At 47.0% G+C, this 14,443-nt stretch overlaps 1 protein-coding gene across 1 annotated transcript; it reads left to right on the top strand.

The window, feature by feature from the left end:
- The first annotated feature begins 3,216 nt into the window (after positions 1-3,216).
- Positions 3,217-7,531, top strand: LOC105471241 (putative trypsin-6). Its single transcript, XM_011723601.3, has 5 exons — positions 3,217-3,298; positions 5,061-5,220; positions 6,270-6,523; positions 6,925-7,061; positions 7,365-7,531. Exons 1-5 carry the CDS (start codon positions 3,217-3,219, stop codon positions 7,515-7,517), a joined length of 786 nt encoding a protein of 261 aa, XP_011721903.2. The 3' UTR covers positions 7,518-7,531.
- Positions 7,532-14,443: the final 6,912 nt, after the last annotated feature.

Here is a 14,443-nt window from a genome sequence, read left to right as displayed (position 1 = left end):
GTTACATGGGTATATTGTGTGATGCTGAGGTTTGGGGCACAAATGATCTCATCACTCAGGCAGTGAGCATAGCACCCAATAGGTAGTTTTTCAGCCCTTTCCACCCTCCTTCTCTCTTCCCTCTAGTAGTTGCAATGTCTACTCTTCCCATCTTTATACCCATGTATACCCAATGCTCAGCTCGCACTTATAGATGAGAATGTGATATTTGGCTTTCTGTTCCTATGTTAATTTGCTTAGGATTATGGTCTCCACCTCCATCCATGTTGCTGCAAATAACATGATTTCATTCTTTTCATGGCTGCATAGTATTCCACGGTGTATATGTACCACATTTCCTTTATCCAGTCTACCGCTGATGGCCACCTAGGTTGATTCCATGGCTTTGCTACGGTGAATAGTGCTGTTACGGATATGCAAGAGCAACTCTTTTTGGCAGAACAATTATTTTCCTTTGAGTAAATGCCCAGTAAAGGAATGCTGGGTGGAATCATAGTTCTGTTTTAAATTATTTCAGAAATCTCCAAAGTGCTTTCTGCATTACTTTTTCCATGAACTAATTTACACTCGGGCCAACAGTGTACACACGTTCCCTTTCCTCTGCAGCCTCAACAGCATCTTCCATTTTTTTGACATTTTAATAATAGCCACCCTGCAGCCAAGCTCTTTCAAGGCCAATGTGGGGAAGAGCCACAAACCTCCCTTTTCTCGAACAGAATTATTGCCTGCACACTGGTAGAGTTCTTGAATTCATCTGTCTTTCGTTGTTTGGTTTTCATAGAAAAACCAAAGGTAAAGTAGTATGACATTCCACACCTGAACCAGTTTGTAGCCACCAGTCCCTGCTGGGAAGGGTCCCTCAAGCATGCATTGATCTTGTCACCTAGAATTTGAGAGATCAAGAAGCCCGATAGCAACTGACCATACAACTGCCCATCAGCGCCCATCCTTTCACAGGATTAGCTCAATTCTGGCTCTGCAGACACTGGTAGCAACAGGTGACAAACCCTGGGTCTCTGTGGGCTTCCCTCCTCACCCAGGGCCACAATGGGCTGCCTGTCCTGGGCAGAGACACAGCAACATTTTCTTAAACTGAAATGAGGCATAAATTCCCTTCACCAATAATCATCTGAGGGCACTGTCCCTGCCTCCTTCCTTGGGGATTTTAAAACACACCTCTCTCTGACCAAACGGGTAGGTGAGTCTGACTTTAAATGGAGGAAAATCGGGATGAATTGGGGTATCAGGAGTGAATCCCCAAGTGTTTTTGTGTTGGGACAGGCATCCACATCCCAAACTGTACCTGGAGATGGAGAAAAATGCAGGAGAGAAGACAAAAAATGGGGGACAAAGTGATTGAAAGTCATTGAAAGCTTCTCTCATGGTTCTTTCCAGCTCTGGTTGCTGTGCCAAGGTCTTGAGTGCAGGGAGGGCCGGCTCTGGCTGGGAGCTGTTGCTTTGGGAGATGGAAGTGTCACTTTACCTCCAGAAAACTCATTCGATCATCTGTAAAATGATCATTTGATCATCTGTAAAATGTAAAATCCCAAGGTGGTTGTGATGATAAAGTGAAAAAAGCATTCTTAACTTATATGAGTTACCTGCTGTATAGTAAGTTATGTGGTATATAGTAAGCACACAGATATGATTCACTGTTATCATAATTGAAGGACAGTGGTTTGGTGTGCTAAGCACTAAACACAAGACAGAAAGGTATCTTAGAGAAGTAGACAAAGAAATCTGTAGTTCAGAATGAACAGTACCAAGAATGGCATGTTCTCCAAATTGAGCTTGGGCAGCTGGATCTGAGCCTATCCTACACATCTGAGTCTACAGTATGAGGTAACAGTCTCCACCTACAGCTACATTCTCTGCCTGCAAGGTCATTCCTTTTTGAAGAAAGATGACCTCAGAATGTACTGTGATCATTTAAGGAAGAGCACAAAATACTGGAGAAGGCTAGTCTTCAAGCTCTAGATACAGAAAATCCTCATATTTATGGGTGTTACTTTCCAGACACAGAGTCAGAGCCACAAGCACTAATCCAAAAACCTCCTTTTCCAAAAATTTTTTCCATCTTCTACCAAGGTTCACCTCCGTGTTTAGTGTACACTGGTGTCTACAGTTGCTACAGCAAGAGTCTCTCCCTATCCTCTAAGGCAGGAGTTCTATGACCCATCCAGGCCATGACTGCCATGTAGATGACACACCTCTCTGGTCAGGCATAACTGGCCAAGCCTGAGGTAGCCAGGTTTTGGAGCATTGATAATATGGGCTTTTCCTTTGTTGTCCCTAAATATGTTGTTTCATTTTGTCCCCTTGTCATGGGGAGACTCAGAAATTTGGTGGTGCAATTGGACAGGGCCGGGGGCTAGAGGGAAGAAGCAAATGGAAACCATTTAGAGGGGGTACAGGTGGAGAGGGTATCTCTGAGCAGTGGATCTCCTGGCTGTGGGGAAGCTGGCTTGGCGGCCATGCCAGGAGCTAAACCCGGAGGTTCTCTGTGTGTCCTCTGAACTCCACGGGCTCCACTTTGGCATTTTCTCCAATTGTCTCTGGTTTCCATTTGCTTCCTCCCTCTAGTCCCCTGGCCATGTTCAATTGCACCACCAAATTTCTGAGTTCTCTCATTTTGTTCACCATCTCCAGAACATAACTGTTTCCTTTACCTTTCAAGGAATTCAAACTTGAGCTCTGCTCATTCCTGCCCATCACCAACCTGAGCTCAGAGTTGCTGAGAAGGGAAAGCACACTCATAAGGAAGCTCCTCCTTTCTTTACATCATTAGACTTGAGCGCAGACAGCATCTCCATCTCCACACTGCTCTGGCCAGGTTATGTCTCAGTCAATTACACAACTGTGTCTTAGTAGCCTTGGTAGAGCCCAAATCAGGATATTCTCTGAGAAGATTCACTTTGTACTGAGCCCAGCATAATCTCACTGCATATAAAATAGAAAATTCTAGACCCACCCCTCCACATCTTCGTTACTGAACCCAATATGTGACCCAATTACCATGTGCTTATATCTCTACCTACTGCTCATTCTCAGATCAGATCATAACCCAGGTTTACCATGGTCCAAACTCTGACATCTGATCAGGGGCATGTTATTCTGGTGAATGCTGTCAGCCCCGAACAGGTGGGTCACTTTGCATCATGCTGAGTGCAGGTTGCCGGGCCACCGTGAGGTTACATAAAAAGAACCTATGACAGGATGCACATGAGACAGACAAATGTCTTCACATTGAAAAAGGGGAGGAGTGCACCATTGGTTTTCCATCCTCCAAATGTACTGAGTAAGCTCCTACCTACCCTGTGCCCCCTGCTTCTTTGAAACACTTCCCATCCTTGAGCCTTAGTAGGAAGGAGAACCACCTGGAAGCCCAGAATCGTATAGAATGTTGAGTCTCCCTTCTCCTTACCCCTTTGTGTTGGAATTCTCGTTCCCCAAAGCCTTGGATTTGACCTTCCCGCACACTGACTGGAGAGAAGCATCTTCATGTTCACAGGAATAGGCCTTAGATAAGACTTTGCTCCTCTCATTGGGGCTCCAGGACACTGAAAAGCCAAGCTTGTTACCAACGCTTGCTCTTCCTTAAGTACATTAAATACATCCCCAATAGTTAAAAGGATTCTTAAACAGCCAGGCCATTCTCCCTCCTTCTAACCCTCATCTCCTTGGCCTAAGAAAGCCCAGCTGTGTGATCCGGCTTTGGCTTCCCCTGTCTTCCCCATCCCAGCATCCTTTTAGGAAACAGCCGGTCTCCCTCTCTGCTCTGAGAAGGCAAGTTTCCTTATCACCTGTGAATCACAAACCCACAGAGTGGCCAAACTTAGCCGAGCTGATGCAAGACCCGGGGAAGGGGAAAGCTGCAGGTGTGTTTGTACTGCGAGGAAACTGTACTGTGACCCTCACCTCACAGACACCTCCTCTACCGATCCTCGGGAGGTATAAAGATGGGCCTTCCACCACCAGTCAGGCACTCTCTACCACCATGAATCCACTCCTGATCTTTGCCTTTGTGGGAGCTACTGGTGAATTTCATGCCCCTTCTCAGGCCCCACCCACCATCCTTCCTGGCAGACACAGGCCCTTCCATTCTTGCTACCTCTCCTCTTTTGATGTGCTCTGATATTGTATTTCCTCCATCTGGTTTCTCTAATTCCCATCCTCCTTGGGCTCTCTTTAAGCCTCACCTGTTTCACCTTCTCCCTGACTTCACTCCCACCACTGTCATTCATCCATATCTGCACTGTGGTTGGTAAAACTGGGAGACCAGGTGGGGCTGGCCCATGAAATGAAGCAGCAGTCTTCAGGCTTGGCTCCAACAGCACCAGAATAGCACCACTATACCTGCTCTTAACCTCGAATGCACCTGGGGAGGTTGAAAAATTACTGATGCCAGAAACTAAACTCTAGAAGTTCTAACTTCATGTTTCTGGGGGTGTAGCCTGTGTACTAAGCTTTTAGCTTCCTAGGTGATTTTTAACATTCCAGGCATGCAGCCAAGGTTAAGAATTGCTGTTCTATTGGCCAATAACAACATCTACCTATGTTCTTCCGAAGTGAACCTGGGGGCTGCTGTCACCTCTGCCCTGACTGCACACATCTGAGCTGACAGGGAAGCTGGTCATGGCCAGGTCTACACAGCCAAGGGGTTTTCCTAGCTTAGGGAAAGTATCCTGACAATCCAGGGCTCAAATAGCCAGGGGAAGTACACAGGTGCTGAACAAAAGAGACAGGCATTCAGTGGGTAAGACAACCACATCCCAACTCCTATCCCACTGGAAGGACTGTGAGGACATTCCTTGCGACCTTACCCTGGTGACCCGAGGAGAGATCTGAGCCCCTTCACAGTACCTAGCTACGTGCCCTAGAGACACAGAGACTTGAAAGACACATCCAGTGATGCTCACCAGGGATGGCAGTGCTCCCTCCCTTGCCTAGCCTCACTGTACTTGTTAAGGTTTTCTAATTAGCAGGAAGCAACCGCAGGCTGGTAGCACCACCCCTAACATGCTACTGACTTGCCTTCTCCCTTTCCATCTCCACTCCAGTTGCTGCCCCCTTTGACGATGATGACAAGATCGTTGGGGGCTACACCTGTGAAGAGAATTCTCTCCCTTACCAAGTGTCGCTGAATTCTGGCTCCCACTTCTGCGGTGGCTCCCTCATTAACAAACAGTGGGTGGTGTCAGCAGCTCACTGCTACAAGCCGTAAGTGTGGGGCCCCTGACTGCAAAGCTCTCAGCCAGGCTGCCTGGGCGAGCTTGGCTTCAGCCCAGGGAAGTACTGAGATTGGGTAGGATGGAGGGGAGAGGTGGTAGAGAAGAAAACTTGTTGGCAGCAGCTGACTGTCCAGAGCAGAGAGTGAACACAAGACAGGAACCCCTCACACCCAGGCAAATCCATGAAACAGCAAGGGTTGTGGTCATAAAAGCAGGCAGGAATGATCTTGGAGTGGACTGAGCTAGTGAGAAAAGCAGGCAAGTACTTTTGCTGGTTAGCTACACATTAAAGTCACCTAAGAAAGAGTTTTTAGAAATACTGATGCCTATGTCCTATCCCAGGGCAATTAACTCAAAATTTCCAGGAAGAAGGTGTGAATATCAGTGAGTATTTAACACTCTACCTCTGGTAACTGTAGAGTATATAGACAGAGCTGAGAACTGCTGCCTACACCAAGAACTCTCAAACCTGAGTATGTGTCAGAACCACCTGCAGGCTTGTTAAGGCACAAATCACTGGGTCCCATCCCCAACGTTCTGATCAGTAGGTGGGGGTAAGAACCAAGAATTTACATTTCTAACAAGTTCCCAGGAGATGCTAATGCTATGGATACCCTTGGATTAGATTACACAGAAGGGTGGTGCTCACCAGGACAAGAAGGGAGGGAGGAACAGGCACTGTGCACAACTAGCAAACACCTGGGGTGAAGAATGCTGGGAAAATGTCAAGTAGCTCCTTGTGCCCATAGTGCTATTGACTATGGAGATTGTGGGAAAGAGACTGGGTTGAGGAGCAGCCTCTGGTGGGATCACTTTGACTCTTCCCCAACCAACTACCACCAACAGCTGGAACAGAAAGGTCCTGGGTCTCATACCTATACTGACCCACATCCCTCTCCTACCCATGCGATATGGCTACACACCCAACACATGCCTCCTGACCTGTCCATAAACAGGGAGCTTGAGGATGCTGGAGAAGGTGGGATGGGTGCCCCGACTGTGGGATAAGGTCTTCACTATGCCTGCCCTGCCCATCAGCCGCATCCAGGTGAGACTGGGAGAGCACAATATCAAAGTCCTGGAGGGGAATGAGCAGTTCATCCATGCAGCCAAGATCATCCGCCACCCCAAATACAACAATGAGACTCTGGACAATGACATCATGCTGGTCAAACTCTCCACGCCTGCCATCATCAATGCCCGTGTGTCCACCATCTCTCTGCCCTCTGCCCTTGCAGCCGCTGGCACTGAGTGCCTCATCTCTGGCTGGGGCAACACTCTGAGCTTTGGTGGTGAGTGGGACCCTTTGTCCTTCTACTTCCCTCCATCCTCACAATTTGCAGAACAAAGTATGCCATTTACCTTGAATCCTCTCACTTCCAGGCTTAAAACACATTTCCAGTGACCATTACACACAGGCTCTGCACTGCACACAAGAGAGATGCAAAGTCTCAAGGACTTGGCCCCTAAAATCAAAAGACAAGACAAATGGAGAACTTGCTATAATCACGTCTTGGGAGGGGCTCAACAATGATTATGTTGGGAACTAAAAGCCAGAGTCCCTTGCCAGGACTTATGTTTTGGAGTCCTGTCCAGGGCAGTGTTCCTCTTCAATGTTCCATCTTAGATTATTGTCTCCTTCTAAAGCCTGACCCACATTTCTACTTTATTGATCTCTTCCTGATCCTCACAGCCGACTACCCAGATGAGCTGCAGTGCCTGGACGCTCCTGTGCTGACCCAGGCTAAGTGTGACGCTTCCTACCCTGGAAAGATTACCAGCAACATGTTCTGCGTGGGCTTCCTTGAGGGAGGCAAGGATTCCTGCCAGGTGATTTGAACAACCCTTCCCATGCTGAGGCTCCCACCAATACCCAGGCCCCACCCGGGAAAAAGATTTGAACTCTCAAGGTGGGAAGCTAAGGAGCCTCCCTGCCGTGCCCCCATGGAGAACTGAGGAAGGATCCCTTGGGCTGCATACTGTCTGCTTAGGAAGAACAGAGAATGGGCCACCATGAGAAGGACATGGAGCCACAGAGCTGGCTGGAAAGGGATCTTTTAATGTTCAGAGTAAATGTAACTATATTCCTCCTCCATCTCTCTCTTCATACAACTTGTCCCTTCTTCTCCCCAGCGTGACTCTGGTGGCCCTGTGGTCTGCAATGGACAGCTCCAAGGAGTTGTCTCCTGGGGCTATGGCTGCGCCCGGAAGAATAGGCCTGGAGTCTACACCAAGGTCTACAACTATGTGGACTGGATTAGGGACACCATAGCAGCCAACAGCTAAAGCCCCCGGTCCCTCTGCAGTCTCAATACCAATAAAGTGACCCTTCTCTCACTGTCTGTGTCTGTGCCTGCTGCCTCACACTCCACACTGGAAAGCATCCTCCAGTCTCAGGTCAGACAGGGCTGTCTCCCTTAAATATAAGCAGAGCCCCCAGCTCCCAAAATGTGTTCCATAGTACACTAGATTAGCACATACAAAGAGATGGAATCCAAAAATAATAAGAAGCTTGGGTGAAAGCAGGGCACTGTTTTCCAGAGGAAAGAGTGTTTCAGAAGGTGGTCTTTAGGGGGGCATTGATTTTTATTTGGGTTCTCACAGTGGTTACCGCTACTCTGCCTTCAGAACAATCATAGCACAGAAAATGTGTCAGCATCTTCGAGGTGGCCCAAAAAATCTGACCAGCTGAATCTTATTGCTAACATACAACAATAATGACAAACGCTGTTGGTGATGACATGCCTCTCCCAGGAAAGTGTTGGCACCAAACCCTGGACCAAGCCGCCCTTCTCATTCACCTGGAAAATCAGACTCAAGTAAATCTCCCTGGACCCCTAACTCTTCTCTCAATTCCCTAGTTCCATCTCTGTGAACAGGCTAGAGAGATGTCCAGCCTACCATAGTAGGAGCCAGACTGCGACTTGGGAATCAAGCCCAGCTCTGCACACTTTATTTTCGTCTTCTTTGCCTTTGGGGTAGGACGCCACAGTGAATCCCACAGCTAACACCAGCTCCCTACTCTGACCAGGGAAAGAAACTAGAGAGGGTCAGGATTCACCCATTTGATCAATTAACTGAGGAAGGATTCATTTTCAAAAAAACTTGCTTGCCATTGAAACACTTCAAGTGAGTTATTTGAGAATCTTTTAAAAAGGTAGCTGGAAAGACATCTGAGGGCTGTGACCCCATCCAGCCACTCTGACCACATGTTGACTGGTCTGTACCCACTGGATGCAGCAGAGGGAGGCAGGCCCCACGGCATGTGTGGCACCTGCCAAAGCCTCCTCCTGGCAATTCTGAGAGGGCCCATGTTGGGGCCATAGCTCATCCAAGCTCGTCACTAAAGATCCAAGCAAGTTTCTCTTTGAAATTCCACCTTCACCATCTGTTCCAAGCAGTTGTGGACACCCCTGGGAGCGGGTACCAACGGCCAGGAGGAGCCAAGGGAGACAGACAAGTACAGAACACAATTCTAGTTAGTAAACAGAGCTCAGACCTCCGAGTGTCCATGGAGCAGCGTGCAAATTGCAGTGATGAGTAGAGTAAAACCTCTACATGGAGCACAGCTTTCCTGGCAAACACAGGGGACTGCTGTCCACATGCTGTGGAATATACCCAAGTAAGCATCAGACACTCGTTTGGTAAACAGTAAATGTGTCAGATCAATTACCTTGAGAGGGCCATCAGTGCTCCAGATGTGTGGTTCGTGTGAGGAGACGGCTACCACTCACTATCTTCAGAGGAAAACAGGGCTCAGGGCTCACACACAATGGACAGATACACACGGATCACCCAGAAATTCACTGCATACAAACATCACTTTGTTCAACATGGATTTTGTTTTCATGGAGTCCAAAGGCAGACCCTAGTTCATCTTAAAGCCTTGGGTTTGTCTGCTTTTGGAGATATACATCCAGTAGATAGATACACAGAAAGACATATACATTGTTTCCCTTTCTTACCATAATGTCAAGGCCTCGCCTGAATATCATCATCACTCAAGAGTCAAGGGAGGAACCAAACACTTCATAGAAACAGGGCTGGGTGAGGAGTGTTAGTTTCCACTGTTTTCTGTCTCCATTCAGATCATTCCTATCAAAGCCCAGCTGGTTACCTGAAGCCAAGAGACAGACATAAGGATCCCAATGGCCTCCAGACAGCTGCTTCCACCTCCTACCTGGGCCACTTACACTCTTTACAGAGAAAAGTGAGTCACCCCAATCAGAAGGGTTGCCAGCAGAGAAATCATAGATAACCATGGGATTTCTTCAAAGTGGTCAGTGTAAAATAAACCACCACCACCACCACCAAAAACACAAAACAAGCAAAAAAATGCTTATTCAAAATCCAAGACAAAATACTGTGTAGAGCCAGGCCATGGGGTTGCCTTTTCTCAGGCCACACAGCTTTCCCAGTCCATTTGCTCACATGGAACTGTGAGATGTGAAGGTCTGCAGAGCCTGTGCTTGGGATCGAGGCTGGTACTGTTCACCTGTGGGTCCAGACCAAGGACAAAGAGGCAGAAAACTGCAACTCTGTCCACCGCCATGGATTAGGCCCTCCTGCTAAGAGAGGCTCCGAAGAGCCCCCACCTCAGCCTTCACACAAAACATCTCCTGGCTCAACTACAGCCAGACTGCAGTGCCGTGGCATGGTCTCTGCTCACTACAACCTCCACCTCCCAGGTTCAAGAGATTCAGCCTCTCAAGTAGCTGGGATTACAGGTGTGAGCCACCATGCACAGCTAATTTTTGTTTTGTTTTGTTTTGTTTTAGATTTTTAGTAGAGACAGGATTTCACTATGTTGGCCAGGCTGGTTTTGAACTCCTGACCTGAAGTAATCCAAAGTGCTGGGAGGACAGGCGTGAGCCACTGCTCCAGGCCCAGGCTCCATTTTTAAAAAATAATTTCAACTTTCATTTTAGATTCAGGGGCTACATGTGCAGGTTTGTTACATGGGTATATTGTGTGATGCTGAGCTTTGGGGCACAAATGATCTCATCACTCAGGCAATGAGCATAGTACCCAATAGGTAGTTTTTCACCCTTTCCACCCTCCTTCTCTCTTCCCTCTAGTAGTTGCAGTGTCTACGGTTCCCATATTTATATCCATGTGTACCCAATGCTCAGCTCCCACTTATACATGAGAATGTGATATTTGATTTCTGTTCGTATGTTAATTTCCTTAGGATTATGGTCTCTAAATCAATCCATGTTGCTGAAAAGGACATGATTTCATTCTTTTCGTGGCTGCATAGTATTCCACGGTGTATATGTACCACATTTCCTTTATCCAGTCTAATGCTGATGGCCCCCTAGGTTCATTCCACGGCTTTGCTACTGTGAATAGTGCTGTGACGCACAAGCAACAGCATGTGTCTTTTTGGCAGAACAATTATTTTCCTTTGGGTAAATGCCCAGTAAAGGAATTGCTGCATAGAAAGGTAGTTCTATTTTAAATTATTTCAGAAATTTTCAAACTGCTTTCTGTATTAATTCTTCCATGAACTAATTTACACTCTGGCCAACAGTGTATAAGCGTTCCCTTTCCTCTGCAGCCTCACCAGCATCTTCTGTTTTTTTGATATTTTAATAGTAGCCACTCTGCAGCCAAGCTCTTTCAAGGTGAATGTGGAGAAGAGCCACAAACATCCCTTTTCCAGAAGAGAATTCCTGCCTGCCCACTGGTAGAATTCTTGTTTTCATCCGTCTTTCATTGTTTGTTTTTCAAAGAAAAACCAAAGGTAAAGTGGTATGACCTTCCACACCTGAACCAGTTTGCAGCCACCAGAGCCTGCTGGGAAGGGGCCCCTCAAGCAAGCATTGATCTTGTCACCTGGAATTTGAGAGATCAACAAGCCCCGTAGCAACCGACCATACAGCTGCCCATCAGCGCCCATCCTTTCATGGGATTTGCTCAATTCTGCCTCTGAAGACACTGGCAGCCACAGGTGACAAACCCTGGGTCCCTGTGGGCTTCCCTTCTCACCCAGGACCACAATGGGCTGCCTGCTCTAGGCAGAGACACAGCAACACTCTCTTAAACTGAAATTAAGCATAAATCCACTTCACTAATAATCATCTGAGGGCACAGTCCCTACCTCCTTCCTCTGGGATTTTAAAACACACCTCTCTCTGACCCAAACACGTAGGTGAGATCTGACTTTAAAGGTTTGGATATCAGGATGAACTGAGGTATCAGGAGTGAATCCCAAGTGTTTTTGTGTGGGGACAGGCATCCACATCCCGAAATGTACCTGGAGATGGAGAAAATTGTAGGAGAGGAGAAGAGAAAAAAAAGGGGGACAAAATGGCTGAAAGTCATTGAAAGCTTCTCTCAAGGTTGTTTCTAGCTCTGGTTGCTTTGCCAAGGTCGTGAGTGCAGGCAAGGCTGGCTCTGGCTGGGAGCTGCTGCTCTGGGAGATGGAAGAGTCACTTCACCTCCAGAAAGCTCATTTGATCATCTGTAAAATGGGCAATCCCATAGGTGGTTGTGATGACAAAATGAATAAAACATTCTTAACTTATATGAGTTACATGCTGTATAGGAAGTTACGTGGTATATAGTAAGCACACAGAAATGATTCACTGTTATCATAATTGAAGGACAGTGGTTTGGTGTGCTAAGCACTAAACACAAGTCAGAAAGATGTCTTGGAGAAGTAGACAAAGATACCTATAGTTCAGAATGAACAGTACCAAGATTGGCATGTCCTCCAAATTGAGCTTGGGCGGCTGGATCTGAACCTATCCTACACATCTGAGTCTACTGTATGAGGTAACATTCTCCACCTATGTTCTCTGCCTGTAAGGTCATTCCTTTTTGAAGAAAGCTGACCTCAGACTATAGTGTGATAATTTAATGAAGAGCACAAAATACTGGAGAAGGCTAGCTTTCAAGCTCTAGATACAGAAATCCTCATATTCTTGGGTGTTCCCTTTCAGACAGAGAGTCAGAACCACAAGCACAGATCCAAAAATCCCCTTTTCCAAAAAATTTTTCCACCTTCTACCAAGGTTCACCTCCCTATTTAGTGCACACTGGTGTCGACAGTTGCTAGAGCAAGAGTCTCTCCTTATCCTCCAAGGCAGGAGTTCTGTGAAGACCTCATGACAAGGGGACAAAATGAAACAATGTGTTTAGGGACAACACAGGAAAAACCCATATTGTCAATGCTCTGAAACCCGGCTACCTCAGGCTTATCCAGTTATTCGTGAGCAGAGAAGTGTGTCATCTACATGGCGGTCATGGCCTGGATGGGTCTTGAACTGTGGCAAGGTAAGGCTCCGAGACAAGGTGCCAGGAGAAAGATGAATTGAATCATCTATTTCTGCTAGGAAGAAAAGACCAGGAAGGAATCAAATGTACCGTTTGTCCTCTGGGGACCTCTGCCTTGATCCTCAATGAATCTCCTTTTAGATGCCACCTGCAGCAATTCCCATACTTCACAATGCTCTCCATGGCTTCCGTTGGCCTCATGATCAGCTCTGTCTGTATTCTTGGGCAAGACAGAATCCTTCTGAATCTCATTGTCTTCCTCTATAAATGTAAATAATTTTACTCTGCACAAATCACAATTAGCATGTTTTGGGGAAGTTAGAGTGCGAAACTCAGCATAAACGAAAAGCAATGCACTACTGTTGCTTATGTGAAAACTCTTGTAAAATAGTCAGGCACCATGCACAATCTAAGGATAGCAGTGTCAGGTATGAGCCCATCAGTGACTAGAGGGGGTACAGGGTAGAGAGGGAATCTCTGAGCAGTGGGTCTCCTGGCTGTGGGGAAGCTGGCTCAGCAGCCATTCCTGGAGCTGAACCTGAAGGTACTCTCTGTGTCCTCTCAACTCCACAGATGCCACTTTGGCATTTTTTCCAATTCTGTGTGGTTTCCATTTGCTTCCTCCCTCTAGCCCCCTAGCCATATGCAATTTCACTGCCAGGTTTCTGATCTTTTCTCATTTTGTTCACCATCTCCAAAACATCCCTGATTCTTTTACCTTTCAAAAATTCAAACTTGAACTCTGCTCACTCCTGCCCATCACCAACCTGAGCTCTGAGTTGCTGAGAAGGGAAAGCACCCTCATAAGGAAGCTCCTTCTTTCCTTACATCATTAGACTTGAGCGGAGACAGCATCTCCATCTCCACACTGCTCTGGCCACGTTGTGCCTCAGTCAATTACACAACTGTGTCTTAGTAACCTTGGTAGGGCCCAAATCAGGATATTGTCTGGGAAGATTCACTTTGTACTGAGCCCAGCATAATCTCACTGCATCTAAGATAGAAAATTCTAGATCCGCCCCTCCAAATCTCTGTCATTGAACCCAACATGTGACCCATTTACCATGTGCTAAAATCTCTACCTACTGCTGATTCTCAGATCAAAATGTAACCCAGATTTACCATGGTCCAAACTCTGATATCCGATCGGGGCAATGTCATTCTGGTTCAGGATATCAGCCCCGAGCTGGTGGGTCAGTTTGCATCACCCTGAGTGCAGGTTGCCAGGGCAACCGTGAGGCTGCCTAAAAAAAAATCTGTGACAGGATGCACCTGAGAAAGACAAATGTCTTCACATTGAAGAAGGGGAGGAGTGTGCCATTCGATTTCCATCCTCCAGATGCACCGAGAAAGCTCCTACATAACCTGGGCCCCCTCCTTCTTTGAAACACTTCCTATCCTTAAGCCTTGGTAGGAAGGAGAGCCATCTGGGAGCCCAGAATCCTAAGGAATGCTGAGTCTCCCTTCTCCTTATGCCTTATTGTTGGAATTCTCTTTCTCCAAAGTCTTGGATTTGACCTTCCCACACACTGACTAGAGAGAAGCATCTCCATATTCACAGGCATGAGCCTTAGATAAGACTTTGCTCCTCTCACGGGGACTGCAGGACACTGAAAAGCCAAGCTTGTTACCAACGCTTGCAGTTCCTTAAGTGTGTTAAATACATCCACAATAGTTGAAAAGATTCCTAAACAGCCAGGCCATTCTTCCTCCTTCTAACCCTCATCTCCTCGGCCTAAGAAAGCCCAGCTCTGTGATCTGGGACTTGGCTTCCCCTGTCTTTCCCATCCCAGCATCCTTGCAGGAAACAGCCGGTCTCCCTCTCTGCTCTCAGAAGGCAAGTTTCCTTATCACCTGTGAATCACAAACCCACAGAGTGGCCAAACATAGCCGAACTGATGCAAGACCCTGGGAAGGGGAAAGCTGCAGGT

This window comes from Macaca nemestrina, chromosome 4 (genome assembly GCF_043159975.1).
Source record: "Macaca nemestrina isolate mMacNem1 chromosome 4, mMacNem.hap1, whole genome shotgun sequence".
Lineage (NCBI taxonomy): Eukaryota > Metazoa > Chordata > Mammalia > Primates > Cercopithecidae > Macaca > Macaca nemestrina.
This window is presented reverse-complemented; position numbering and strand designations above follow the sequence as displayed.